At 50.1% G+C, this 27,428-nt stretch overlaps 3 protein-coding genes across 5 annotated transcripts; 2 read left to right on the top strand and 1 right to left on the bottom strand.

The window, feature by feature from the left end:
- Window positions 1–359: 359 nt before the first annotated feature.
- mrpl4 (mitochondrial ribosomal protein L4) lies at window positions 360–4,724 on the top strand. The gene is made up of 9 exons (XM_052083360.1): window positions 360–556; window positions 1,181–1,262; window positions 1,328–1,499; window positions 1,566–1,617; window positions 2,143–2,260; window positions 2,330–2,436; window positions 2,523–2,632; window positions 2,993–3,066; window positions 4,048–4,724. The coding sequence occupies exons 1-9, from the start codon at window positions 506–508 to the stop codon at window positions 4,191–4,193; spliced, it is 912 nt and encodes a 303-aa protein (XP_051939320.1). The 5' UTR covers window positions 360–505; the 3' UTR covers window positions 4,194–4,724.
- Window positions 4,250–10,930, bottom strand: hyls1 (HYLS1 centriolar and ciliogenesis associated). The gene is made up of 11 exons (XM_052083362.1): window positions 10,215–10,930; window positions 9,320–9,459; window positions 8,877–8,978; window positions 8,690–8,798; window positions 8,553–8,608; window positions 7,484–7,599; window positions 7,367–7,412; window positions 7,004–7,058; window positions 6,850–6,931; window positions 6,747–6,773; window positions 4,250–4,871 (listed from the first exon to the last, which is right to left on the bottom strand). Exons 2-11 carry the CDS (start codon window positions 9,417–9,419, stop codon window positions 4,746–4,748), a joined length of 819 nt encoding a protein of 272 aa, XP_051939322.1. The 5' UTR covers window positions 9,420–9,459; window positions 10,215–10,930; the 3' UTR covers window positions 4,250–4,745.
- Window positions 10,931–12,283: 1,353 nt separating this feature from the next.
- On the top strand, window positions 12,284–26,540 carry col9a1a (collagen, type IX, alpha 1a). 3 transcript variants are annotated; one of them, XM_052083775.1, is made up of 32 exons: window positions 12,290–12,483; window positions 13,176–13,250; window positions 14,277–14,315; window positions 14,399–14,461; window positions 16,920–16,973; window positions 17,095–17,130; window positions 17,208–17,231; window positions 17,861–17,914; window positions 18,000–18,053; window positions 18,132–18,164; window positions 18,688–18,744; window positions 18,850–18,903; window positions 19,064–19,117; window positions 19,676–19,729; window positions 19,799–19,852; window positions 20,056–20,109; window positions 20,193–20,246; window positions 20,930–20,983; window positions 21,082–21,135; window positions 21,220–21,264; window positions 21,349–21,402; window positions 21,473–21,526; window positions 21,608–21,661; window positions 21,860–21,931; window positions 22,475–22,510; window positions 22,591–22,635; window positions 22,719–22,751; window positions 22,908–23,054; window positions 23,679–23,733; window positions 23,809–23,997; window positions 24,473–24,550; window positions 26,141–26,540. In XM_052083775.1, the coding sequence occupies exons 1-32, from the start codon at window positions 12,367–12,369 to the stop codon at window positions 26,347–26,349; spliced, it is 2,109 nt and encodes a 702-aa protein (XP_051939735.1). In that variant the 5' UTR covers window positions 12,290–12,366; the 3' UTR covers window positions 26,350–26,540. The 3 variants fall into 3 exon arrangements, 2 of the variants coding, with proteins under 2 accessions (XP_051939735.1, XP_051939736.1); XR_007966011.1 differs by lacking the exon at window positions 26,141–26,540 and having other exon boundaries at window positions 12,284–12,483; window positions 23,814–23,997; XM_052083776.1 differs by lacking the exon at window positions 17,208–17,231 and having other exon boundaries at window positions 17,095–17,154.
- Window positions 26,541–27,428: the final 888 nt, after the last annotated feature.

Here is a 27,428-nt window from a genome sequence, read left to right on the forward strand (position 1 = left end):
TGGGTTTTTTTTGCCACAGACTACTATAATTTTTCAGATTAAAAATCTAGATTTAAAAAAGGGTGAGAAAAACGGCTCAAACGCATTTATTGGCCTCCGGCATTCGATTTTGAACTTAGTGTTTTTTGAAGTAGAAAATATACTTAGTATTTACTTAGTAGTAAATATATACTTTATCCATTCATGAGGGACAGTCGCTTTTGCTTGATTGCAGAGCGTTAACCAATCAATAAAATGAAATAACGAAGCGAAATAAATGAATGAATGAATGAATGAAGCGAAATAAAACCCGTCCGTTAAGCAGTCTGAAGTTGTGTTTACGTTTTTTCCCCACCAGTTCTCGCGAGATGGCTCTTGTGACGACATCAAAGCGCGACCGACGAGCGGTGAACAAGCGCTACATTTGGCCGACTGAGCGAAGCGGCTTCAATCGACCTCCTCGCGTGCTTTCGGTGTGAGCCGGACGCTCTGCTTCGGTTTCTTATCGCCTCGAACACCCGCGAACATGTTTTTGCGTTATTCTCTGCTGTTGTGCGGGAGAGGATTCGCAAAACGAGTGAGTGTCGAACTGTTTACCTGGACAAAACGTGTTTTTGTTATCCCGACGACGTCCGTGGAGAGAGAGATAATACAGAGAGAGATTCCTACTACCAATTCCATACATTTCATGCCAACTTTATAAAATGCATGTGTTATGTATACCACACAATTCACTGATTTCTCGAGCTAAAAGAACACAAATAACCGGTTGTCAAAAGACGACAGCTCCTGAAAGTCGGCATCGAAATGGAGACTCGCCACCTGAATCAAGTAAATAGATTTGCAATGAGCAGCAACACACTTATGACACACTTCACAAGCGTTTATGTAAGCCATTAGAACAGATTCTATAATCCGAAGACTTGGACAGAGGCTCAAAACAATTAATCGTTCTATCAAAAGAGTTTACTATCATGCCGATCGATTCATTGTCGCTTCATTTTGACATTTCATCATATGACGAGCACAAAAGGGCTGCGAACCAACCAACCAGCCTTCAGCAGTCCAGCTAGTCGTGAAGATGCAAAGTCACTCCAAGGACAGAGGATCATGTCGCCCGATGAATGTCTTCAATCAAATCGGCAAAGTCTATCCTTGTATCGCATAAACTCGAGCGTAAGCTGCATGCTGTTGTTTCTAGTGCACGTCCTCTCTGGCTGGTGAAAACGTTCTTCCGCCCAACTTGCTCCTGCCCGCCAACCTGCGAGATGCGCCGAGAACCAGTGAGTCCGAACCCGAACGTGGACTCGACGTTTGTCTCGTGAGCCGATGTTGTTTTGTGGCTCAGGGCGCCCTACTCCCCCGCCTGATTGCCCGCTGCCCGTCCTGCGTTTTTGCACCGCCGAAATTCCCGCCCACCGAAGCGCCGTGCGGCTATGGGTGGACGCTCTGGAGGGTCCGGGCGGTGACCCGCTGGGCCTGGCCGAACTGCATCCTGACGTCTTTGCCGTCCCCCCGAGGTTGGTCGCCGTTGCGCCGAAACACCAAAACGCATGTTTAATGTGAATGTCTTTGTTTCCGGCAAGACTGGACGTCCTGCACAGCGTGGAATTGTGGCAGAGGAACTACAAACGCATCGTAAGCTGGCGCCTCGGCCCCTGTTCCTCTTCCTGCGTGGCCTGAGCTCATTTCATGTTCCTGCGCAGTCCTCGCTCACTGCATGGGTTCAGCTCACTCTTTGTATCGGCGTGGTCCTGACTCACACGCGGTTCCTGCATTGGCCTAGCTTGCGTCTTGATTTTGCTTTGGCTTGGCGAACTTTCTGTTCCGGTGTAGTCAGTCCTACATTGTTTCCTCTTCCTGTGAAGGTCGCAGGATGCTACTTTTTTTTTTTACATGTTCACCGAACTGCTGCAGTCCCGGCTCCCTTCCTGTTCCTGCCTATTGTGACATTTTCTGTTTGTTCCACCGAGCTTCCTGCTCCTGCATGGTTCTTCCCTGTTCCGGCGTGGCCTCGGCTCATGCTCATGTCCTGTTGCTGTTTTCCCCGAGCTTCCTATTCCTGCGCTTTCTACCCGCATGTTGTGGTGTCGTTCCCCGTCATTGTGTGATTTTGCCTCCCCCCCTGTTCCTGCGCTGAGCACAAGTGTGCGTGTGAGACAGAGTCACGCCAACACCAAGGTGAGGTCGGAGGTACGGGGCGGCGGTCGCAAACCGTGGAAGCAGAAGGGCGGGGGCCGCGCTCGCCACGGCAGCATACGCTCGCCCCTTTGGAGGGGAGGTGAGGTCTTATTCCAACGCCTACATTTTTGTCCGACGTCGCGGTCCTAACGTGGCGTGATTCCGCCAGGGGGCGTGTCCCACGGCCCCAGGGGCCCCACCAGTTACTACTACATGCTGCCCATGAAGGTGCGCGTCCTGGGGCTCAAGGTGGCCCTGAGCTCCAAGGTGGCCCAGGTAGGACAGCGGCTGTTGCGGCCGATGAGAAATGCTCCGAATTCAAGCTGACTTGTGGGTCGGCGTCCGTCCCTCCGCCTCTCCAGGGTTCTCTTCATGTCGTGGAGTCCCTCGACATCCCGAGTCCGGACTCGCAGGACCTGCTTGATGACCTCAGACTCAAAGACTGGGAGGAGTCGCTGCTCATTGTCGACGTGTGAGTTGTGTTGTTGAGAATGTTCTTTTGATCGTTTGTCGTCTCGCATTTTTGGGTCATTCACAGATTTCTTTTGAAAATGCGACAAATGCTTCCTGCGCCGCTGGGGACCAACAAAGCCGGCGCAGGAAAAGGCGACCAACCGCTTTTTGTCGCGCGCGTTTCCGCCATGTTTGAGAATGAGCATGGGTCTATGTTCACAGTTGATCGTCGATCGACAGAAAATTGATTGCAATCATTTAATCGGCCAACTGAGCCCACCTCGATTTTTCATTTTCCCCGACCTCTCATGCCGATCATTCCTGACGCGTGTCTGCCCTCGGAGAAATTCTGGTGTCGTTTCTATGTGTCTTTCTTTAGAGGGGACAACTTTGGCAACAACATCCTGAAGGCCACGGCCCCCCTCAAGACCGTCAACCTCATTCCAGCCATAGGTGAGAGAGCTTGCGCATGCTCCTGTTCCCGTGTGTCACTTCACCACCAGTTTGCGACGTTCTTGTTCCGGCAATGTCGCTTGTTGCGCGTGTTGCCGCCTCACTTGTCAAGTCAACAGTATTTATCGAGCACTTTCAAACAGCCATCGCTGCATACAAAGTGCTGTACATGGAGCGATTTAACATGCACAATAAACGGTAAGACAAATCCGTAATAAAGGCGGTAGAAAGCACCAAACAGTAAAACCAAGAACAAATCTAAGTCATGCTGAGTCGAACGCCAAAGAATACAAGTGGGTTTTGAGGAGGGCTTTACAGATGGGCAGCGAGGAGGCTTGCCGAATGTTCAGTGGGAGCTCATTCCAGAGAGAGGGACCAGCAACAGAAAAGGCTCGATCCCCTCTGAGCCTCAGTTTAGTTCTTGGTACTTGTAACAAAGACTGGTCCACAGACCTGAGGCAGGTGTGTCGGGGCGGATGAGCTCAGAGAGGTAAGGTGGCGCGAGATTATTCAGAGATTTGAAAACAAAGAGGAGGATCTTGAAAATAACTCTAAAATGAATGGGGAGCCAGTGAAGGGATGCCAGAGTGGGAGTTATATGCTCCCTCTTACGAGTACCTGTCAAGAGGCGAGCAGCGGCATTCTGGACCAGCTGAAGGCGCTTAATGGAGGACTGGCTGACTCCAAAGTACAGGGCATTACAGTAATCGAGCCGGGATGTGACAAAGGCATGGATTACTGTCTCAAAGTATTCAAGTGAGAGGAAAGGTTTTATTTTGGCCAGCTGTCTAAGGTGAAAGAAGCTGGATTTAACAACGGCACCAATTTGCCGATCGAGTTTGAAATCACTGTCCAGTTTAAGGCCCATGTTTGAGACCGTTGATTTCAGATAAGGAGACGGGGCCCAAGTCGACAGAATGGCTTGAACTTGAACAGCAACGGGAAGCCGTTGATGTTGTTCCTGTGTTTGTGGCCGCTCAGGTCTGAACGTGCACAGCCTTCTGAAGCACCAAGGGTTGGTGCTCACGCTGGAGACGCTGCGCTTCCTGGAAGACAAGCTGCTGTGGCACGACCGGCGCTACACGCCACTCTACCCGTTTAAATTGCCCTACGCCGACTTCCCCTGAATCTCCTCCTGCGTTATGAGTGCGTTTGTTGTCTGGGTTGAATAAGAAGTAACAGCGATGATAGAAAGTATTGTTTATTTTTGGTGGGGGTAAACCAAGCTCAACACACATCAGAAAATCTAAAAGTCATGTGGAAACTTGTTCCTTCTGTTCCCGCTTGTCACTTTTGTACTTGTTCCGGTTTTTGCTCATCCGAGAGCCTGGTCAGGTCTGGTCGACCTTTGGCCACTGAAAAGGCAAGCTGATGGATGTTAAATCTCCTACTTTGTCACCTTCATGCTTGTTACTGCCAGCTGTCATGTCAACAAAGACAAGAGATGTCAAAAAGGCCCTGAATTGAGGACCTCGTGAAATGCAACGCTTTTTCCAACGTCGTCTTGTTCCCGCGTGTCACAAGAAAAAGCGAAAAGACCCGAGGAGGGCCTAAAATGGACGTTCGGAAGGCCCGATGACATTGGGGGGCGGGGCGCCATGTCTCAGCTCTCGCCCCGGCTCTGCGACGAGTTACTCGTCCATTAAAAAAAGGAAAAAGGCCCCCAGCTTGCGGGTGCTTCAGATGAACCCGTGCGGCAGGTGGGGGTCCGCCATGAGGCTGCGGACTTCCCAGCGCAGAGCCGATCGCTTCTTGTCTGTGGGGACCACGTAGCCGTTGGCCGCCAAACTTCGTCGAGCTTTGGGCTAAAACACAAAATCTTGCATCAGGCTTCTCCGGCGTGCCAGAGGCACACGCAAAGAAGTGCTTTACGAGACATGGTCCTTTAGTCACAAGCTTGAATGGTCGTTTTTCTTTTCAGGTTAAAACGCCTTACTACACATGGAAAAAAATGACCATGTATAGTCAGGCTTTTTTAGCCGAAAAAAAACGACCATGTATAGTAAAGCGTTTTTAGCCGGAAAAAATAATGACCATGTATCGTAAGGCGTTTTAACCTGAAAAAAAAATACAACCATTTATAGTAAGTCGTGTTTATCATGGAAAAAAAGGACCATGTATAGGAAGGCATTTTTATCGGGAAAAAAAACCCGACCATATAGGAAGGCGTTTTCAGCCGAAAACTCCTCGACCATTTTCGGCTAAAAATGCCTTACTATACATGGTCTTTTATTTCCGATAAAAACGCCTTCCTATACATGGTCGTTTCTTTTTCGGCTAAAAACGCCTTACTATATATACATGGTCGGTTTTTTTCAGATAAAAACGCTTTACTATACATGGTCGTTTCTTTTTCGGCTAAAAACGCCTTACATACATGGTCATTATTTTTTCCGGCTAAAAACGCCTTACTATACATGGTCGTTTTTTTTTTCCGATAAAAACGCCTTACATATATGGTCATTATTTTTTCCGGCTAAAAACGCCTTACTATATATACATGGTCGTTTTTTTCCGATAAAAACGCTTTACTATACATGGTCGTTTTTTTTTCTGCTAAAAACGCCTTACTATACATGGTCGTTTTTTTTTTCCGATAAAAACGCCTTACATATATGGTCATTATTTTTTCCGGCTAAAAACGCCTTACTATATATACATGGTCGTTTTTTTCCGATAAAAACGCTTTACTATACATGGTCGTTTCTTTTTCGGCTAAAAACGCCTTACATACATGGTCATTATTTTTTCCGGCTAAAAACGCCTTACTATACATGGTCGTTTCTTTTTCCGATAAAAACGCCTTACATATATGGTCATTATTTTTTCCGGCTAAAAACGCCTTACTATATATACATGGTCGTTTTTTTCCGATAAAAACGCTTTACTATACATGGTCGTTTTTTTTTTCTGATAAAAACGCCTTACTATACATGGTCGTTTCTTTTTCGGCTAAAAACGCCTTACATACATGGTCATTATTTTTTCCGGCTAAAAACGCCTTACTATACATGGTCGTTTTTTTTTTCCGATAAAAACGCCTTACATATATGGTCATTATTTTTTCCGGCTAAAAACGCCTTACTATATATACATGGTCGTTTTTTTCCGATAAAAACGCTTTACTATACATGGTCGTTTTTTTCCAGATAAAAACGCCTTACTATACATGGTCGTTTCTTTTTCGGCTAAAAACGCCTTACATACATGGTCATTATTTTTTTCCCGATAAAAACGCCTGACCATACATGGTCGTTATCGGCTCAAAACACCTTACTATACATGGTCGGTTTTTTTTTTTTTTTGCGCTAAAAACGCCTTACTGTACGAGGTTGTTTTTTTTTTTTTCAGGTTAAAATTCCTTATCATACATGGTCGTTTTTTTCTGCTAAAATGCCTTCCTATACACCGTTGTTTTTTTTGGGGCCAAAAACGTCTGATTCCACTCTGGTGATTGCGCTCTCTTCCCACCAGTTTGAACCAACGGCGACCATTTACAATGATCACATCCTACCGAGAAGGTGATAAAATGGACGGACGGCTATTGAAGGACCGTTTCAACATTTTAATGCCAATTGAGTGGCTCGAGCGCATTTGGAGGATCTGTGACGTCCAGTTGGGGAAGCAACGCTTCGGCGAGTGCGGGCGGCGTGAAGCGTCTCTCCTTTTTAATGACTTACGGCTGGCGGCCGGTAGGCGAGTCGCTCCTGCAACGGCACGGAAACAACGGCGATAAACTCTGGGGCGGGCGCTGTTGCAAAACAAAGTCGGCAAAACTCCTACCCTGATTTCCCAGCGGAGTTCCCGGTGGTCTCGCTCTCCGGGGAGCTTGAGCTGGTCCCACAGGTGCTTGTAGTGGAAATACCTGCCGGGGGGGGGGGAGAATAGTTGGCCGTCTTTTCTCCAGGACCGACCGGCGGGAGTCTCAAGCGCTCACCTGGCCACCGGGTCCATCTTCTTGATCGTATGTTGCATCATGAGCGGTCGGATGACTGAAACGACACGGGTGACGATTTATGACCGTTATGGGAAAGACTGGCACGTCGCTTTTAACTCAATCACTCCCAAAGACGTTTTGGAAACGTCTTTTCAGACTTGCTCTCGAATTGGCTGCTACTGAATGAGTTAAAAAAAAAAAAAAACACACACACACACACACAAGCTCGACTTTTGGGTCCTCTCGCCTCCACCCTGTCCAAAGAACAATCAAGTCAGTTCCGAACAGTTTGCGGTCGACGAAGGCGCTCGGCAAGACGAGCGCTTCGATTGGCTTTTCTACGAGAACAAGCGGCGGACTTACAGGATTTGGGTTTAGCGCGGAAGTCGCTCTCGCTTCTTGATCGCGTCTGGAATCAAACAACGGCATCTTTTAGACGACCGTCACGTTGAGATTTTTGGGAACTTTTGAAAGCCATACCATGCAAGTGCTGAGGGAAACTCCCTCCTCGGAGTCGCTCAGGACGCCGGCGTGGTGGTTTTCCGCCTCGCCTAAGCGCAGCTGGGACAGGCGATCCGGCAGCAAAGCGGAGCCATCTGCAGAACGCGGGGCACACAAGTTCACACGAGCGAAAGCGGCGAGCCGGCCGACGGCTTGCGGTTCCCCGGCGCGTCCGCCGCCCTCTCCCCGACGCGCAACGAGGCCGCCGACCTGAAGCGGTCACCGATCGAGAGTCCGAATGGCGCGCTCTGGTGACAACGCCGCCAGGTGACGGGCGTACCCCGGCGTTGGTCCGACTCAAAGTCCACGAGCGCAATCGCCGCGCCGTCCTCGTTGCCGGACGCTTCTTCTGCGTGGCGGCCACTGGCGTTTCGGTGCCGGTCGCCGGGGCCCCCTCGACCCGCTGCTTCTCTCGGTCGAGGGAATGGCGGCGAGTCTCGGCGGCGTGCCGGACATGGAGCGCTCGGTGGCGGCCCTCCGCTTTCTGCTCGGCCTCTTGGTGGAGGTCACGGAAAGAGTCAGCCGCCTCCTGATCATCAGCGTGGCTCCGAATGAGCTCGCCATCCTCTGGTTCCCCCCCGAGCTTCTTTCGGCCCTCACTCCTGGCGTCGGGTTTTCCATTTCGCTCCTTCCGGGGAACGCCGCTTCCGCGACCGTCGTCTTCCGACTCGGGTCTGGCATCGTCGTAAAAGCTGTCGCGCGAGTCGGCGCCGTCGTCACGCCGTCTCATCCGGGAACCTTCTCCGCCACCGTCGCGCTGTCGTTCCACCTGCCGATCTTCCGGTCGGCGGGCGCCGTCATCTTCGCTGGAGCACAAGGACGGGCTCGGGGAGCTCTCGCCGCTCTCCCGGCACATTCGGTACATGTCGGAGAGCTGCTAAGACGGCGCTAAGCCGATTAGCCGCGAGGTTGTCGGCGGGGGGGCGGGGTGGCCACTCCCTTTTAGCCCGTGTTTTGAGTCTGAACCAATTCTCATGAAATGAGATCCCGTAAGATTGCGTTTTGACCTTTGCGGTGGCCTCTTCAAAAACACAAAAAAGAACGTTACCGGGATCTTGGCTGTAGATGGATTCGTCGCAGACCAGCGAGTGTCCTTCACGCTTCCTGCTCGACAAGCGAAAGAAGCCGTCAGCGGCAGGGAAAACGCGCTCCTCATCGGCCCGCCGAGCGCGCTCGCTCGCTCACCGCAGGACTTTCCTCTTGATGAAGCGTCTGCCGCCGGCGTCCGGTACCAAGACGTGGGCCGGGCCGCCTCCGCGCCCACTCCCCGGCGAGTCCCCGTCGTCCCGCCGCACTGCAAGACACCACGAGCGCGTGACGGGATGGACGACACAACGGCTAACGTAGCTGCGCGCGTGCAACACGCGGTCACCTTTCTCTTTGGTGTAGGCGGGCGGTCCGGGATCCGCTTTGTCACCGGCGGACATGACGGGCGCGTTGGGCCCGCCGCCGTTTTGAATCAGCCGGTCCAGATCTGGAAAGAGGATTCTGATGATCGAACGCACACAAAATGGCAGCCGGTCTTCGGGCTTTCTTCTAATTCACTCCGTCAATGAGCCGTTGCTTTTTGCATTTGTTACATTTCGAGCACAGGTGTCAAGCTCAAGGCCCGGGGGGCCACATCCGGCCCGCCGCATCATTTTATGTGGCTCCGGAAAGCTTATGGGAAATGCCCACATGTGCCCCGCAGTCTCGCCTGAAAAACAAAGTCTTCGGAACCGGTGCGTAAAACTGAACAGGAAGTCTGCCATTCGGGCAGACTTCAGCCGATGCTCGCGCATGGATGAATTTGCCGGACGTGACCGGATGAGTCACCTCGCTTGAACTCTCGCAGTCTGTGGTCGGGGACGTCGGCGTATCCCAGCAGCGCCAGCTGCTGCTGGATCTCCTCTTCGGAAAAGTCCAGGTTGTCCATTGAGTCGGTCGGTGCCTATTGGTCAGGCCAGCTGCAATTCCTGGTCAGGCCAGCTGCAGTTCCTAACGGCGACAGAAGCGTTCATTTTTGTCCCTATACAGTACAGTGATCCCTTGCTATTTCGCAGCTTCGGTACATCACAGATTTTCATTTTAAAAAATTAATAAATTTAAGTCCGCGAGAAGCAGCGAAAGTCAGCAAAACAACAGCGAGTCACAGAGAGCAACACTACTAGATGTATATGTTTACTGTATTTTATTATTCATACACAAACCTAACTTATACATGTTTAAATCTATTGGTATACAGCCTTAAGTAATGTTAATTACGACAACATTTAATTATACATGCATATATACCGTTAAATTTGGCCTTATAAATATTTTTTATCCTCATACACATGTATCTATGGGGGGTCGGGTCGCTTCTTCGCGGATTTTCATTGATCGCGGGTGGTTTCGGTGCCCATTAACCGCGATGAAACGCGGGATTACTGTATTCCTAATTGCTTCGATTTGGAGTGAATTTTCGATTCCTTCTAAACATTCATCCCAAAGCCAAGCATCCCGACCGTTTGGCGAGGAGCGTGTGAACACGTTTGAGGGGGAACTGACACATATCGTGCTCTATGGGTGGCCGTCAATGTACTATTATGAGTGGAAGGGGCTGGGGGGGGGGCATGTATAGTTGTCGTTTGAGGGTGGTACGCCAGCGATTCGATTCGGAGTGGCCGCACCGACTACTTTCTTTCCTTTAAGATCACATTCACAACAAAGACGAACGAGTTTCGCTCACCCCAAGCGGCGCGTTTAAGAGAGACCGCGAACAAGCACGTTGAGCGCGAGGTGTCGTTTAAAAAAAAAGTTATCTTCCGTTGTTCTTGTTTAATTCCGTGGTGGGGCTGAATTGTTGTGTTGCCTTTACACACAGCGGCGACGCTACCGTTAAACGGAACTGGCTTTTAAAAAGGACGCCTATTCTTCTTCTACGCGTTCTCCTTCTTCTTTGGCGGGAGCACCGCGCAGGTGCTCCACCGCCAACTAGTGGCAGGGGATGTTGGGAGCATGTGAGTGTCGTTATGTACTGTACAGTGCATACATTCGATTCGATTTGACAATCTTAGATGGATTCGTTTTCCTACAGTGACATTAGACGTTATTATTTGGAGTGCTTTACCGGGCTGAAAAATTCACCAAATATCGCAGGCGTTTTCGTCCAAGTTTACATTTAAATTTGGTACAATACTTTGCCCAGAAATGACCCCCGATGGCCCATCGCAGAACTGTTTGAAAATTCACTCTTGACAATTTACTTCGTCACAAGAAATGGAGCAGATACGTGTCCTCTGAGTCGACCCACAAAAAAAGTCTCAAGAATTGATGCCTTAAAAAGAGCCTGGGATGCGTCCCATTATTGCTTCGTTTTGGTCCACCAAATACACACTCGTCTTTGAGCGTTTGTCCAGCTGCCACTAAATTGGAACCACTTTCTCAAGAGAACGCTAAAGAAAGACACATTTGAGATCAAGTTTGACTCGCTCGCCCAGAAATGGTCACGTGTCGCAGAATTTTTGGGGAAAATGTGGACCCTCAAGCCGACGGTTTTCGTGTCTCCATGAGTAGACCAAACCAAAAAGTCCCCCCAAAACACCAAAAGTCTCTCATCTTGACTCAAAGTGGCTTTTGTTGGTTCAATTTCCAAGAAACTTTTCCCCAGCCCCGAAAGCCAGTTTCACTTCACACGGCAAAATTTGGCAGACATGTCAATCGTGGCTCGATCCGCCCAAAAGACACGGGAGGTCTGTTGTATTTTGGCTCACAATGGTCTTTATGGGGTCCAGTTTCCAGGAACCCTTCATCCACGACTGGAAATTTTAGGGGGGGGGGGGGATGCCTGAAGTCATCTTTGCTCAAAGGGGTCTTCAGCGACAACCTCACCCTCGAAAATTGGAGCCCCAGAGACGAGGGAGATGAGCCTACTTCAATGAAAAAGATGTCGCTGGATAGAAGAACATGGAGATGGTTTTATTTAATATTTCTATATATTTTTTTAATATTTCTATATTATATATATATATCAGTGTTTTTCAACCCGTGTGCCGCGGCACACCGGTGTGCCGCGAGACATTGTCAGGTGTGCCGCGGGAAAATATCCAATTTGGATGCCTGTGCGGTCTTTCGCCCAGAAAGTAATTACGTAGTACCCACCTATACCGCTAGGGAGCAGCAACAGCAAGCCAACTGTCGTGTTTCAACGAGAGACAAGCGAATTAGTGACGCATGAATGCAGGACGACGGTGAAACAATACGAAAGATGAGAAAATATTGTTTTCTTTGGGTTCGTTTGATTTCAATTCAAGCTGTTATAACGTCATTCATGTTAAAAACGGTTATAGTAACAATATAACACGTTAATTGGTCAAAATAAGCCTGGGGGGGGGGGTGATCACAATTTCAGCTAGTGGTGTGCTGCGAGATTTTTTTTCAATGAAAGTGTGCCTTGGCTCAAAAAGTTTGAAAAAGACTGATATACTGTATATTATTATTATTTATTATTAGTTATATTTCTTGCCAATTTCTCCATTGCGGGACAAAGAAATGTTTTGTTCTCTTATTCGTCTGTAAAGGGCAAAGTTTCGGCTTTTCATTCGCAAAGTGGAGAGTTGAAGTACCAGCCAAGAATAATCCCATTGCAAAACAAAGAAAAGCATTCAAGTTTTCCATTTTTGAATGGGAATGAGGCGCTTTCTTTCGCGCTGGCGGCGGCGGTGGCGCCGTAGCAGTGGGGGTGGGGTTGCATTTCAGCCCCCTACAGGCGCGCTTCTCCTCCTCCTTTGCCTGCCCGGCAAGGACCCGCCTAATCAAACGGGAGCCCCTCCCAGCGTTCGTTCGGGGGGGGGCGGAAAGGGGGCCGGTCCGACAGGTGGCTCGTTCTTGAGTAATTGTCGATGTACGGGAAACGGGGGACGCGCAGTGCCACGGTCAATCCCGGCAAGACCATGAATCTGTCCGGGAGCTGCCGCCTGCTCCTCCTGCTGCAAGCGCTTCTCGTCGCCTCCGCTCAGGTGAGCCTCTTTTCCGCTTCTGGTCAAAGTGGCCGCTCAGCCCCAGAAATGGTCGCCCGAGCTCGTCCCTCTGAGCATGGAAAGGGACCGAGGAGAAGGAGAGCCGAGTTGCGTTGTGCATTCAAGATGCTTTTTGCGGGCCTTTGTGGCAGCCCCTGCCCGCTCGGGAGCTCAAATGCATGTTCTATGGGGTTAGGGTCGGGCGAGGGGAGTATTTTGGGCGAGGGGACGGGCGGGCTTTCGCCTCCCGGCCGGCTTCGACCCGAAACTCGTTTTTTTTTGTCGATACGGCAACAATCCATCTGTTCAATGTTCTCTTCAATTCCGGTTCAAGTGTTGAGATGATTCACTGCCCAGATCGTAATCCTTGAGAAGGAGTTGAATGACTCGCTCGCTCGGGGGGGGGAAAAACGGGAGCCTTTTCTCCAGTTCGCGCTTTTTTTAGTCGGTGCGCGGCGGGAGCCTCAAAGATCGAGGCCGGCGGTCTTCAGGCCGGACCCCTTTTCGATGGCCTGCGCGCCGCGCCGGACCGCTGCCGCTATCGCATCCAAATGTGCAAGTCATGATCGCTAATCTCGGCACACAACGGGAGATCAGCCGAACAAAAGGGCGTCTGTGCGGAGCCGACGTGTCCGCTGATCTTTTTGGTGTGTTTCCCCCCCACACCCCCTCCTTCCACGTGTGTTTTGCAGAGGGGCCCGGTGGGTCCAAGAGGTTCCCCGGGACCACCCGGAATGGCCGGCGTGCCCGGCGTGGACGGCATCGATGTGAGTTTTGCCGTCGTACGCGCCCCCCCGATTCTTTGGTGGAAACACGAGCTCGGTGGCGTGCCGGCGACAAGCCGCTCGGAACGCCGTCAAAGCCTCTTAGCCTTTCACTTGCTCTCCTTATTTTCGACAAGCTCCGAAGCCTGCTTTGGTGTGTGTGCGTTTTGGGGGGGGGGGGGGGGGGGGAATTTAAAAGGAGACATGATGGATCATGAGTTGCCTTCATTTCAAAGAGTTCCCTGCCGGCGGATTGCCGCCGCGGACCTACGAAGAAACTCGGCGCAGCCTCGCTCGCCCGCTAACTGCCGTTGACGGCTACGGACGTCAAAGAGCCACATTTACTCGGGGGGAAATGAGCCGCTTCAAAACAAGACAGAATTCAAAACTATGTCTGGAGATTATTATTATGATTTATTTTTTTTGTGCGTCTACTTGTGACAGGACATGTCAGTCAATCAAACGGGGGGTCGGAGGCTGAATATCTTCATCATTGTGATTCTAAAATGGCCTCTTCAAATGAGAATACAATACAATACAATGCATGCTGATTTAAATGGCAGACTTCCCGCGTCTTTCCAGACTTGGCTCCTTCAGACTTTTAAAAAAAAATTCTCTGCCAACCTTCATGTTGCAAAGTGAAAGTGCTTTTGGCCTCTAACGTCCTTTATTTTAAAGTTTAGTGAGCCGAAAATGGCAGGTTCAAAACAAAATGGCAGACTTGCTGTATCATTTGGGATCAGTTTACCCTTTTTTTTTTGTGGGTTTACCTAGGACGGACACATCCGCCAAATGATGTGCTGCGAAGCAAAAAAAAAATGGCTTCAGGGGCTACATTAAAAAAAAAAATGCCACCATTGCTTTGTAAAACAAAGGCTCGTCGCTGGCCTGCTCGTTTGCCTTTTAATGCCCCAAATTCGTCTCAAAGAGGCACAGGGAGTTTTGGGTGGCTCCACCCACAAGAGCAAATTTCCCGCCGCTTCATCAAACTGGACAATTTTCAAATTGATTGATTTTTTGTGTGTTCAGGGCGAGAGAGGAGTGGACTCCACAGTCAACGGCGGACCGGTGAGCGACCACCCACCCACACACACACACACACACACGCACGCACACCCACCCACTAAGATCTCGTCCTGCTTTTTTTGCAGGGTCCTGCCGGGGATAACGGCAAAAACGGAGCTCGCGGGGCTGCGGGACTTCCGGGAGCAGACGTAAGTGGAGCAACGACATTAAAAAAAATAAAAATAATAAAACGGAGCAGGGCGACCGGTCGCGGGTGTGGCAGGCCGAGCTGAGCCCACAAACGTAAAACCTCACATTAACTGAGAAAAAAGGAATAGGCATTGCTCGAATAAGGATTATGCGCCTCGGGAGGTGGGGGGGGGGGGGGGTAATGGAAACAGGGCTCTTTTTGTGCCCAATGGCAGCGGAGGGGCCCTGGGGGGGGAGCAGAATGGAGCCAGTGTGTCGCTCTGATGGCTGCGCTTCCGTTAGCCGTCCACTCGGGATGCGATTGCGACATAAGAGTGTGTGTGTGTGTGTGTGTGTGTGTGGGCGGGGGGGGGGGTCGACTTGCTACCAGGATTTGGCAAGCACCTCCCTCAGAATATCAGGACAACTATTCACTTGACTTTCAAAGTTACTTTGCAATACTTTGTTTACTTAAAGGGGCATACCCCCCCCCAAAAAATATATATTTTCATGCAATATAACAGCAACAAGTCACGGGCGGAGGAACGTGAACACAAAGAAGGTGCGTTGAAGCCCGACTTGACTTTGCATCTTCTGTCGGCAGCCTTCGCAAAACTCTGCGGTTCAAAGACGCCAAGCGCTAAGCTGCGGCTAAGCAAGGCCGAGGTCATGTGACGAAGGGATGCCAATGGTCCGATTGCTTCGACTTCCTTAGTTTTAGCGCAGAGGGCTAGCAGCGAAAGAGCGTCGGAAGGAAGCTCGCGAGCAAAAAAGGCCTGCCAAAGTCACGTGGTCATGGGCCGCTAACTGCGGACTCACTCATATTTAATTGAGGCTTCACTTAGTCTGAAGAACATTTTCTGGTGGTTTGACGCTAACGACTCAATGAATGATAGTTAGCTCAAAATTCTAGCCCAGGGGTCCCCAAACTACGGCCCGTGGGCACATTTGACCCGGCCCTCCAACCCTCCTGTTGTCCTTGGGTCAAAATGACCCATCACCATGTTAAAAACGCCCCCAAAAAACCCTGAATGATCATTTTTTTAACTAGAAATTTTTGACTTTTCCTAGATGGTCCCCAACTGAAGAACATTTTTAATGTTTTTATTCACATTTCCATGGAAGCTGCACAAAAAAAAAGTACAAAGGTGATCTTCGGGGGAAAATGACCCATGATGCAAATAGGGTTGAAATCAAGGTCACAAAGTTATTTACACACCATAGAATGTTTCAGTGTTTTAGTTGTGTCTCAGATCAATTAGTAGAACACGTGAATAAGACGCTAGAAGACATAAACAAGATAGGTGGCGTTCTCGTAGATGGCTCTTTTTTTGTGGATTTCAAGGGGCTATAAAGAGAGAGAGTTGTTTAGTTGTTATTTATTTCCTGTTTTTTCTGTGAAGAACTTATTCATTCATTCATTCATTCATCTTCCGAGCCGCTTGAATCCTCACGTGGGTCGCGGGGGGTGCTGGAGCCCATCCCAGCTGTCTTCGGGCAGTAGGCGGGGGACACCCTGAATCGGTTGCCAGCCAATCGCAGGGCACACAGAGACGAACTACCATTCGCACTCACACCTAGGGACAATTTTGAGTGTTCATTCAGCCTGCCACGCATGTTTTTGGAATGTGGGAGGAAACCGGAGCACCCGGAGAAAACCCACGCAGTCCCAGCTGTCTTCGGGCAGTAGGCGGGGGACACCCTGAATCGGTTGCCAGCCAATCGCAGGGCACACAGAGACGAACTACCATTCGCACTCACACCTAGGGACAATTTTGAGTGTTCATTCAGCCTGCCACGCATGTTTTTGGAATGTGGGAGGAAACCGGAGCACCCGGAGAAAACCCACGCAGGCCCAGGGAGAACATGCAAACTCCACACAGGGAGGCCGGAGCTGGAATCGAACCCGGTACCTCTGCACTGTGAAGCCGACGTGTTAACCACTGGACTACCGGGCCGCCGAGGGTTATTTAGTTATTTATTTCATTAATAGTGTTATTATTTGTTTCCTGGCTTTTTTTCTGTGAAGAACCTGGAAAGCGTTATTTGGTTATGTGTGGCTTTCTTTGATGTTACAAACTGACACCGGCCCCCCATCAGAGAATGGAAAAGTTATGTGGCCCTCACAGGAAAAAGTTTGTGGACCCCTGTCCTAGCCGCTTATTTACAGTTGACTGAGCAAAGCCTCGTATTGGCCAAATTCAACAGTTTTTGCATAGGGAGGCTCACAATTAGGCGACCTAGCGAGCAGCTAATCGACATGGTTAGCGGATGCTAGCTGCCCACGAACATGTGCCAAAGAGCCGCTAATTTAAGCTAGCATTATTGGGGTTCGGAACGATTGTCCACTTTTCCGCTGCTGTTTGCTAACAAGGAGGGGGCTCACTTCGTCCCGCTCGGCTCCAACTTTGAGTGAGCAGATGCTAACTCCTTGCCGCTAGTAACTATCTGTCGGCGCAATTTTCCTTTCTTCCGCAGGGACCCGTGGGGCCTCCCGGAGATCGAGGCCTAGCGGGCGTAAAAGGAGCAAAAGTGAGTTGACGACGCATCCAATGTGATCCCGGTCAAGCCGCCAAACATTCTTGTGCTTGGCCGGCCGAGGGGAGGGAGAAAACTAAAACTTCTCGCTGCGTGTGCCTCATCTTGTCCTCAGGGGGATCCCGGACCGCAGGGCCCAGCCGGTGAGCCGGTAAGTGCTCGCCACGCTGTTCATGTTTAGTTTTTTTTTTTTCTTCCTCTCTGTTAAGGATTTGTGGCCTGTTGCAGGGCGTGGGACCAGACGGCTTGGATGTGAGTTTCTACATAACTAAGAATGTTTTTTTTGTTTTTTAACGCCCCCCCCTGAAAAAAAGTACAGCTTTACTTCCTTTAGATTACTACCCCCCCCAAAAAAACAACTACTGTATATTTATTGGAAAAAAAAAGGACTTGTTTTGGAAAAAATGACTTGTCATGCTACTCCTCTTTTGCAGGTCAAAGGTCATGCCACTCCTCTTTTAGAGGACTGGCATGACCTTTGCCGCTCCTCGAAAAGAGATTATTTTTTTCCCCTCAGAAATGTCACTCGTTAAATGTATATATTTTTTCTTGACCCCCCCCCAAAAAAACAGCATTCTGTGAGATTTGTAGACGTAAGATGAGGGTTATAATAATTAAAAAAAAAAGATCTATAAATTATCTGATCTTTTCAGGAAAAACTTTAAACTAAAACAATATGACTTTCTATCGCTGGAAAAATGACAATATTCGTAACTTTTTTAGAAAAAAAAGGAGGATTGTAATTTTTAGTACAAAGCAATGAAAAAATTTTCCTCAGAAAAAAAAATCGAGTCACCCCCCCTCTTAAAATGTTTTTTTTTTATATTTAAATGTTTTCCTTTTTTTCCCCTTGGGGCCCGGGGGGCTTATGAATCGGCCAGGGCATCCCGGGGACCGACGGCCTCCCAGGAGAAATGGGCAAAGCGGGCGCTCCTGTGAGTGTGTCCGCATGACACGGTGAACGCCGAGTCCAAGGTGTCCGATTGAAAGAATAATCCTTAAAGCTGCGTGTCGGCACAGGGAGCCAGAGGCACGAGGGGCCAAGTGGGCGCTACGGGAGCCGCGGGACCTCGGGTAAATCCCACCGGGAATGCCGCCGCGGGTTGTTTTCCGGTGCCGACGGCTTGACATGCAGCAAAATGTTTTTTCCAGGGTCCACCGGGAGTTTATCGGGGCCACGAACTGGTGAGTTTCGCACCGGAACATTTGGTGTCAACATTCGCCTTAACAGACGCTAACCTAGCTTCAACAAAAACAGAAAAAAGGTGACCTAGCCATGAACTGAACCTGAACTGAGGCTAACTTTGCCTGGCCAGAATTATCCGGCTATCGGAATCCGCACTTGCCGCTCGTACAGAAATCAACTGCGGCTAAACTAGTTGGAAAAAAACAAAATGATTCGGTTGTTTCAGCCAAGTAGCAGCTAACTTACTCGTCAACTGGAACAAGATGCTTATTAGCTGTTATCTTAGCATGACCCAACGCTAATTTAACCTAAGCAAAATTAGTTATGTCATGTAAACCGTTAGCTTAGTTAAATTAGGCTAACAACGACAGCGTACGGTCGATCAAGGCCGTGTTCAAATTCACAGGCTCGCACCGAGCGTTTGCATTTGACAACCGAGGAGTGATGCTAGCTAGCGGTGAACTCATTTTGCGATCAGAAGCTAACTGGGAGTCGACTAACTTCTCGTTGTTGTTGTTTTAGTGCCCTAGTGCTTGTCCAGCTGGACTGTCAGGACACTCTGGACTGCCTGGCATGAAAGTAAGTTCTCATCTACCACATCAACACCCCCCCCACCAAAAAAAGCAACACCGACATAAAACTTGTCTGTTCTTTTTGCTCCAAGTTGTTGTTTTCTGAGCGCAGGGTCACAAGGGTGTGAAGGGTGAGTCCGGAGAGCCCGGTCGACAAGGACACAAGGTGACGTTCCCGTACTACGTACTACAGCTTTCCGTAAAACTCCACGTAACCAGTGAAGATGAACCTTAAAAAAAAAAATAAAAAAATGAATAATTCGAATAAGATTGATTACAAATCCAATTTCAACAATACTTTTCTGAACGGTCAAAAATGCTTTCAGGGAGAGGAGGGCGAACAAGGCGCACAGGGAGACGTCGGATCTCAAGGACTTCCGGTAAGGGACCTCCAGATCCTGAGCGGCTCCAAAAAAATAACTTGTTGGTAAGCGAGCCTTTAGGCCACGGCGGAAAAGATGCTAACGAGCAACCCGGGGTGCGTTCGCAAACGCACTCCGATACCCAAGCCAGACTCTGAGGCCGTTCCATTCGGAGAGGCGGTGCGTGAAGGCGGCCCTGCCATGAATTTCCAAAAACACCAAATGTGGTCAACCAATCATGGAGCCCCTGCTTGAACGCTTTCCAACTGAGGACAATTGTAGCGGACGTGTCCTTTGCAGTCCCAGAGGCGATAAAATGCTAACGATGCTGCAGCCTTAGTTTACCGGGGCTAAACTGAGCGAAAGTAGGTCGACAAGACAGCTCTCAGCAACGCAGTCTTCCCAAAATCATTTGGCCATAAACTGGTCACGTACTAACTGAAAGCCATCAAATAACCGTGGACAAGAATCGTTGAGAGAGAGAGTGGGGTGTGGCCTGAGTGAGACTGAGGAGTTGCGTCAGGTCAGAAGCGACTCGTGAACCTTTGCTATCGGCTAACGCGTGCTTGCTTCCAGGGCCCGGCCGGAGCCAAGGGCCTGGCGGGAATCTCGGGCTCCAAAGGCGAACGGGTAAGACGCTCAATGGTCAATAGACTCGCAGACTTTGTCCCACCTGTGACTGAGACGTTTGCCGTACAGGGACCCCGAGGGAAGCCGGGGGACGCGGGACCTCAAGGCCAACGCGGAGCTCCGGTGAGTTCCGCCTGGACGGCGGGGTGGAAGCAAAAACGGCTATGTTACGGCTATTCATGTGTTCAGGACTCAAATGAATGGATTTGTCTGCGGCCAAAATGTTTGATTCTGTGAACGTGATATCTTTAATCGTGGGGAAAAAATGTCTGTGCTCCGCAAACATACTAACACTTTTCTTCTTTAAAACAAAAAAAAATATCTAGGGGGACTTTGGGCAGAGAGGAGCCATCGGGGAGACCGGACCCAGGGGGGTGCAGGTCCGAACTTTGCGTCCCGTTGTTGAATGTGCCCCGTTGCGTTTACGGTCGCCTAAAATGCGGTCTTGGTGGTATCCCCGCAGGGTGACGGAGGCCCTTCCGGAATCAGAGGACCACCGGGACCAAAGGGAACAGCTGTGAGCGGCGCTTTCTGACTTGGCCCTTGACGAAGGACAACCGCGTCCGCGCAAAATTGTTTGGGTCCAAGATGGCAACTTGATGCTCACTTGGCAGCACATATTAGCGTTAGCAAAATGATGTTGCTACAATATGCTAACTCTTGGCTGGTGGTTGACCGAGGTTAACTTCCACTCAAACTGCTTCCGGCTGACTTCCGGGGCAGTTAGCGGCTTATGGCGAAGAGTTTTTTTTTTTACAGACCGCAGAACTGACAGTTCGCCGAGTCGAACGACGTCAGCCAAAGAACTCGGTTCGAAAAGGCGACCTTAGAGTTCATCCAGGCAAAGTCGGTTTTGGTCAAATGACTTGGTTCTCATTTCCGGAGATGCTAACTTTAGCCTCATTATTGCAAAGCTAGTGGTAATGAGGCTAAATTAGGCTTAGCGGAGGGCACACAATAAATCTGGCAAAACCACTGGATGCTAAGGAATCAGGAACGGAGGCTAATTTACTGAAGCCCACATAGTCCGAGCGAAACGATGTTACGCCCCCCCCCACCAAAAAATATCAGAAAGTTACACTTTTCCAAGGGTGACTCGATGTTTGAGTAGCAAGCTCACAATGGCTACGGAAAGACCACTGGACGCTAAGTGAGATGGCGATCGAATGCTAATTTGCTGCCAACGTGTTGTTCTCGCAGGGCCTTCCTGGTCCGGACGGGCGGGAAGGAATCCCTGGACTTCCTGGTTCAAAGGTGACTATGGTCTTAGGGTAGTGTCGGCCCAAAGGGAAGGGTCCCCATTGACTCCGACCGTGCCGTTGCTTGACGACGGACATTCTACGCTTCTTTAGGGTCTTCCCGGCAAGAACGGAGCTCCGGGTGACGCCGGACTACAAGGTCTTCCCGTAAGTTTGACTGGAACGCGACATTTTTTTTGAACCGCCCGTGAACTGTTGCCCCCGTAATGAGCTTTTGGCTCTTCCTCGTAGGGGGTTCCGGGTTCTTACGGCCAAAAAGGAACGAGCGGTCCTAAGGTGCGGAGGCACACAACACTATGGGTGAAAACGGCTCACCACTCTGCCAGGTTGATTTATTTGTCGGTTCCTCGTTTTTGCCAGGGCGCGACGGGTGATCCGGGCGTGGCGGGATTGATGGGCTCCCCGGGAAAGCAAGTACGCAAGTCTGGCAAAAGCTGGTGGTGCAGCGACGTGAACTCTTTGACCAGACAGGTTTTGATTCCAGGGCGAGCGCGGCGAACAGGGCGAGGCGGGACCCGTCGGACCCCGGGGAGGACCGGTGAGTGCCTTTTATCGGCAAAGGCGCCGACAGGACGCTGGCTCTGACGATCCCAATTTGACTCGTGCCGGTTGATGGCAGGGCGAGCGAGGGGAAAGAGGACCGGGCGGACCGCCGGGAGCATCGGGACCACGGGTGAGACCGCTGACTCGGTCATTACTCGAGAACTGCCGTGTGGCCGCCGAGGCCCCGAAGCGATCTCGTCTTCTCCACACGGCAGTGCTTGAGATGGATGGGGAGCCTCTGCTCTTTTCTTGGGGAGGCCTGGGGGGGGGGTCTCCATTTCCTGTTGGCCGCGCTAACAGCGGGTCCTCCTGTTTGACTTTCCAACAGGGAGGCAAAGGCGACGTGGGCCTTCCCGGACTGCCTGGGCCGGCCGGCTATCGGGGCCTCAAGGGCCAAAGGGTAACATTTTGCTTTCATGTTTTCACTTTTCACTTTTCAATTCATAAGAACAAATGCGACCACCATTTTGGATTTCGGTTTTATTTCTTACACCAATAACGTCGATTCTGTCATGCTCTGACCCAAATAAAGTCGCATTTATTTATTCATTTTTACTTAAAAACTCATTCACACCCAAAGACGTTTTTGAACGTCTTTTCAGACTTGGTCCGGAATTGGCTGCTACTGAATGAGTTAAAGAAATAAGTCACACTTTTATGATTTTTTTTTTCTTCGGGGGCAGGGGGGGGGGGCATTTTCTCCGGTTGTATTTTCAACATTAACAAAAAAATGTCAAGGGGATTTGACGCCTCATCTTGAAATGCGCATTTTTGAATTGCAAAGTCAAACCGGGGTGACGTGCAAGCACGCTCAGGGAAGCCCGACCGACATCCACATCACAGGCTAAATCGCAAAGGGCGACCGCCGCACGTGGCGTTCCGTTTGTTGCTCAAGTCAGATTGGATCTCTTTCTCCCCCCCCCCCCCCCCCCCCCCCCGCCAGGGTTCCGTGGGTCCGGATGGTCCTAAAGGAGAGCAGGTGCGTTTTTTTCTCGTCCTCCAAAGTCCCATTTCACAGCTTCTTGGCGGCATAACCCACGTGCGCGGCGTCCACTCCAGGGACCCCCGGGGGCCGAGGGCACGCCGGGTTACCGCGGAGACCTGGTGAGCCGCCGCCCGGCCGCCACTTTGGACTCGCTCCTCCTACTCCTTCTTGGCCTACCTCATCCGGTTGTCTTTTCTTGCAGGGCGATCAGGGCGAGCCCGGCGAAAAAGGGGCGGTATGTTGGCGCAAAAGCACACCTTTACTTTTTCTATACATGTTTAATTTCATGAAAAAAAAGTTTCTTTTTTGATTCTCACACACATTTTATATCTATCTATATCATATACCCACATCTTTTTGGAGAAATTAATTTTCCGTTTTGTTCGTGCAGACGGGTCCGCCGGGGGAGACGGGAAACAGGGGACCGGAAGGCGGGCGAGGGCAGCAAGGAAAGGAGGGCGAGCCGGGCCAGGCGGGACCGCGAGGCACTCAGGGCGACATGGGGGTGCCGGGGCTGCCCGGCGCCCAGGGACCCGCGGTGAGACCACATCCAAAATTGCACCTCGTTCCAAACTAGTTCTTTTCCGAGAGAAAAAGTTCTATCTGATCTAAGCCCCGCCCCCTCATCATCTGTGAAGACAGCATGCTGCTTCATCTTCAGCCATTTTGATCCTTCATTTTGCCCCTTCCTTACGGAAAATGACATCACAGTTGCTCCGGGCTCAGCTTGCAAACATCACGTGAGCCCATTGCCCCCCCAAAAAACATGTGAGCTGTGATTGGTTGTTACCTGAGGAACTGTGATGTCAGTCCACAGCAAGTAGGCAAACTATTCAGATGGAGGAAAATGACGCAATTTTGCTGATGCCTCCCTTTTCCACAAAGGCGAATCCAGAATACAGTTGGGCCACCGTATCCATCCGCTCGTGGTCCGATTCCGCTTATGCTCACCAGGGTCGCGGGGGTCCGTCTCGGGGCAGCTCCCTCAGCTGCTTGCCAGCCAATCGCAGGGCGCACATCAAGCGACCTGCAATTCAAAGAACATTTTGGACTTGACTCCCCCTTGAAACAATGCCTACAAAGCAGAATTTTGACGAGAGATGAAAGGCTAAAAATGGAGATGGGACGACGGAGCAAATCATTTGTGTTTGTGTTGACGCAGGGCAAATCACCGACAGACACGCACATCAAACAGGTCTGCATGAGAGTCATGCAGGGTGAGTCGTCGTCGTCATCGTCGCCGCCGTCGTCGCCGCGGTGGTCCTCATGATCGTCTCGGTGCCGCTTCACAGAGCAGCTGGCCCAGCTTGCGGCCAGCCTCAGCAGACCCGAGTCGGGCGTCTCGGGGCTCCCCGGGCCGCCGGGCCCGCCAGGCCCCCCAGGCCCCAGCGGTGAAAACGGCTTCCCGGGTCACACCGGGTCCCGAGGGCTTCCCGGTCTCAAGGGGCCGCCCGGACCGCTGGGCCGCAAAGGACCCAAAGGTGGGACCGCCCAGCTACGCCTCCCCAATCGCTCGCCAGAAGAGACACCGTCCCGCACGCGCGAGGAAAACATAACCACTGAATCGATGTCGGAAAAGTTCGACCTTTACAAGACAAAACGAACTTTATTTTGTCGCGAGTCGCATCGAAAATTCCATGTGGTTTCGATTTGATGAACCAAATGGAAACGTTCTCCATTTAAATGAATCGAGGCCCTTTCTTTTTCCATCTTTTTCAAGAAGATAAGATTGTAAAAAGAGGAGTGTTTCATTTGCAAATGCTATACAAATTTAAATTTCTTTTTCAACAAAATTAATTTCTTGCGTAGCTCAACTTCTTTGTTGAACGTCCTGAATATTTGTGCGTGCCCCCCCCGACCCGTAATTGGAAAACGACCGTTTATCCTACCCAAGCGTGGAAATATGTTCAAATGAACATATCATCATGCAATAACATGATCTGTTCTCATCCACAGGGGACCAAGGGGACAGGGGGGCCCGGGGCCCCACCGCCCATGGACCCAAAGGCGTTGCGGGCACTCCTGGTTTGCCAGGTAAGCCGCAGCTGGGAGCACAGCAAACGCTGAGAAATGAATCCATATTTCAATTTTGGCTTCTCGCCGTAAATTTAGATCATCAAAGAAAAAAAATGACGAATGTGCTAAACGGCGCGGTGGGTGTGCGTGGCAATTTCCCGCCTGCGTGTGCCATCGAGTGACGTTGCGCGATTTTGCCGTCCGTGAAGGGGGTTCATGACGTTTCCCGTCAACGATTGTCCATTCAAACAGGAGTCAAGCTTCGTTTCCAAACGTTGCAAAGGCTAATTTCTGCTCAAACCGCGCTGACGTACTCACGGAAAATTAGCATAGACGTCCGGGACTGTTATTCTTTCACAAAACGAATATTGACACGCCGCAGGAACGTATACACGAGGCTAATCCAAACCAGGGCAAATTAGTTCGATGAATACAGCACACCTCAGTCGCAACTTTGTTCTCTTCTTCATCTCGTATTGAACCCCATAGCAGCACCACACTGCCCCACACTCCCTCAGAGGCCAACACGGGAACAGCCGTTTGTTTGTGATTTCGGTTTTCCCCCCCCCCCCTCATTGGGATCACTTTACGATATTCTTTGACATGACTACATTCGAGATTTTTTTTGTGTCGTACCAGACACACACATATGACATTCTACGTCATATGACAGCAAATACAATTGCCGAGATCAATTCCAAAATATCCAGTGGAAACGTCACTCGGCGACTCACCTGTTTTCGGGGTTTGTTCACGTGACGTAGTCAACGGCGGCCGAGGGCACTTTGTGGATCTCAATCTCAGTGAACGGCAGAGGGCGGTAGAGGAGCAAATGGCAGCCCCTGGGATGGATGTAAACATCTGCCTTTCCTTCCGCAACAAACGCAAATATTCATCGGAATACCGGGTTCACGTGTGTGGCTACACGTGACCCAAAAGGACATTAAGTCCATTTTGAAGCGCAAAAAAAAAAAAAAAAAATCAAAGACTCACCAAAACTTTGTGAAGTTTTGAACATTTCTGCTCCCCAGGCATCATTTCTCGCTTCCAAAATAACTCAGAAGCCGGTCGGGAGAATAGATGATTGAATAATTGTCATACTGTAAATACGTGTTCTTAATTACAGAATTATAAATCGGTTAAAAAAAACTTTTAGAGAGGGCAAGTAAACGTTTAATGGTAGAGTGAATGGTAGAGTGGCGCACACCCGCTTGTCATTCGGATTCACATTGAGCCAGTCACATTCTTGAGTGCGCCACTTGACTTCTCTCGTAGCGTTCCATTGTGAGCAGACGTGTTCAGTAAAGATTTGATTTTAAAAAGAGTGTACTTTCGGTTTTCGAACAACCTTCTGGAATGGATGATGGTCGAAAACCGAGGTATGACTGTACGTTCTGACTTCAATGCAATTTAGACCATACCTGCCACCATTGCAAGTGTCCACTGATGAACCTCAAATCAAGCTCAGCTGTTCTGGGAGGCTTTTCCTGGCATTCCTTTCGTCATATCCGAGAGAAAACGTCAAATTTTGATGTACTGTAACAGTGCCTGTGTTGTGTTTGTGTGTATACCTGTAGATAGATCTAAAATAATTGCACCACCCCACAGGGCAGCCAGGCCGGTCGGCATATGGCAGCGACGGGCGCGACGGCTCTCGGGGGCCTCGTGGGGCTCCCGGAATTCCGGGAGTTCCCGGGCCCCCGGGCCCATCGGGACCCGCCGGATACTGCGAGCCATCGCAGTGCGTCCTTCCGGCCATGGCGGCGCCCGTGGCGGGGGCTAAAGACTCCGCCGTCAAGGGCCCCGCTGACATGTGAGCGGGCTGCGGAAGGAAGCGGAGCGCCACCGAGAGGCCGGCCGGAGAAAAAGGCCCCAAGAAAAAGTGCTCTTGTGCGTACGCTTGTAAATGTGTTCATACAATGCAATACTGGTCTTGAGTCCAACCGTGTTTCACTGCTTTTATTTATTCCAGCAACACTCCAGAGGAAATAAAAGACATTTTGATAAACGCTGACATCTTTTCCCGCCCCCCCCCAAATAGCATGCACACTTAGTTGTCCATGATTTGATACATTTCTAAAAAGTGTGTCTTTTTATCATGTCATCAAGTGTCAAATATTCCGTTGTGCGTGTGAATTGTTGGTGTTTGTGGATCAGCATTTATTTTGGAGTCGAACGTCACGCAGCTTTCGAGATATTTTCACACGTTTCGAAGGTGGAAAAGCTCGGGCCTCCGCAGCCATCGTTTACGAACAATAATGCTTCTTCCAAATTTCCCATTGACTTGCATTTCATTTCCGGCCAAGCCAATTGGCAGATCCCGATCACAACGCCGTGCTCAACTTTGATATTTCAATGGTTGAAATGCTTTGGCCGACGGCTTCGTCGTAGAAAGTTTGGACAGGCGTGACAGTGGTTGGACCGACGTGCAGATTGTCATGTCTTCTGGGGAAGCGACTCTCATAATTCCCGAGTTGGCTACACTCGTGTTCGTTGAAAAGTTGTAAACAAGTTCAGCTTTTCATCATCAATAAGTTTGCATATGATTGTCTATTTCATAGTGCCAACCATTAGAAGTTGGGGATTAAAAAAAAGTGAGAGTGCGACCTCTCCCTTTTTATGGATTGTTTCGCCTTTCAGTCATGGAAGCACATCTGTTGTGAATAGGAGATCTTTGACAAATTTCTCCTCTGGAAAACAATTTTTCGTTGCGGTTGGTTCCATCCATCCTTGCATTCATTTTCCAATCCGCTTATCCTCAAGGGTCGCGGGGGGTGCTGGAGCCTATCCCAGCCGAACCCTGAACCGGTTGCGAGCCGATCGCAGGGCGCGCACACACGCACACACACACACACACTGAGGATACCTTTGAACACCGACCTATTTCAAGCAAGTA

This window comes from Hippocampus zosterae, chromosome 13 (genome assembly GCF_025434085.1).
Source record: "Hippocampus zosterae strain Florida chromosome 13, ASM2543408v3, whole genome shotgun sequence".
Taxonomy (NCBI): Eukaryota; Metazoa; Chordata; class Actinopteri; order Syngnathiformes; family Syngnathidae; genus Hippocampus; species Hippocampus zosterae.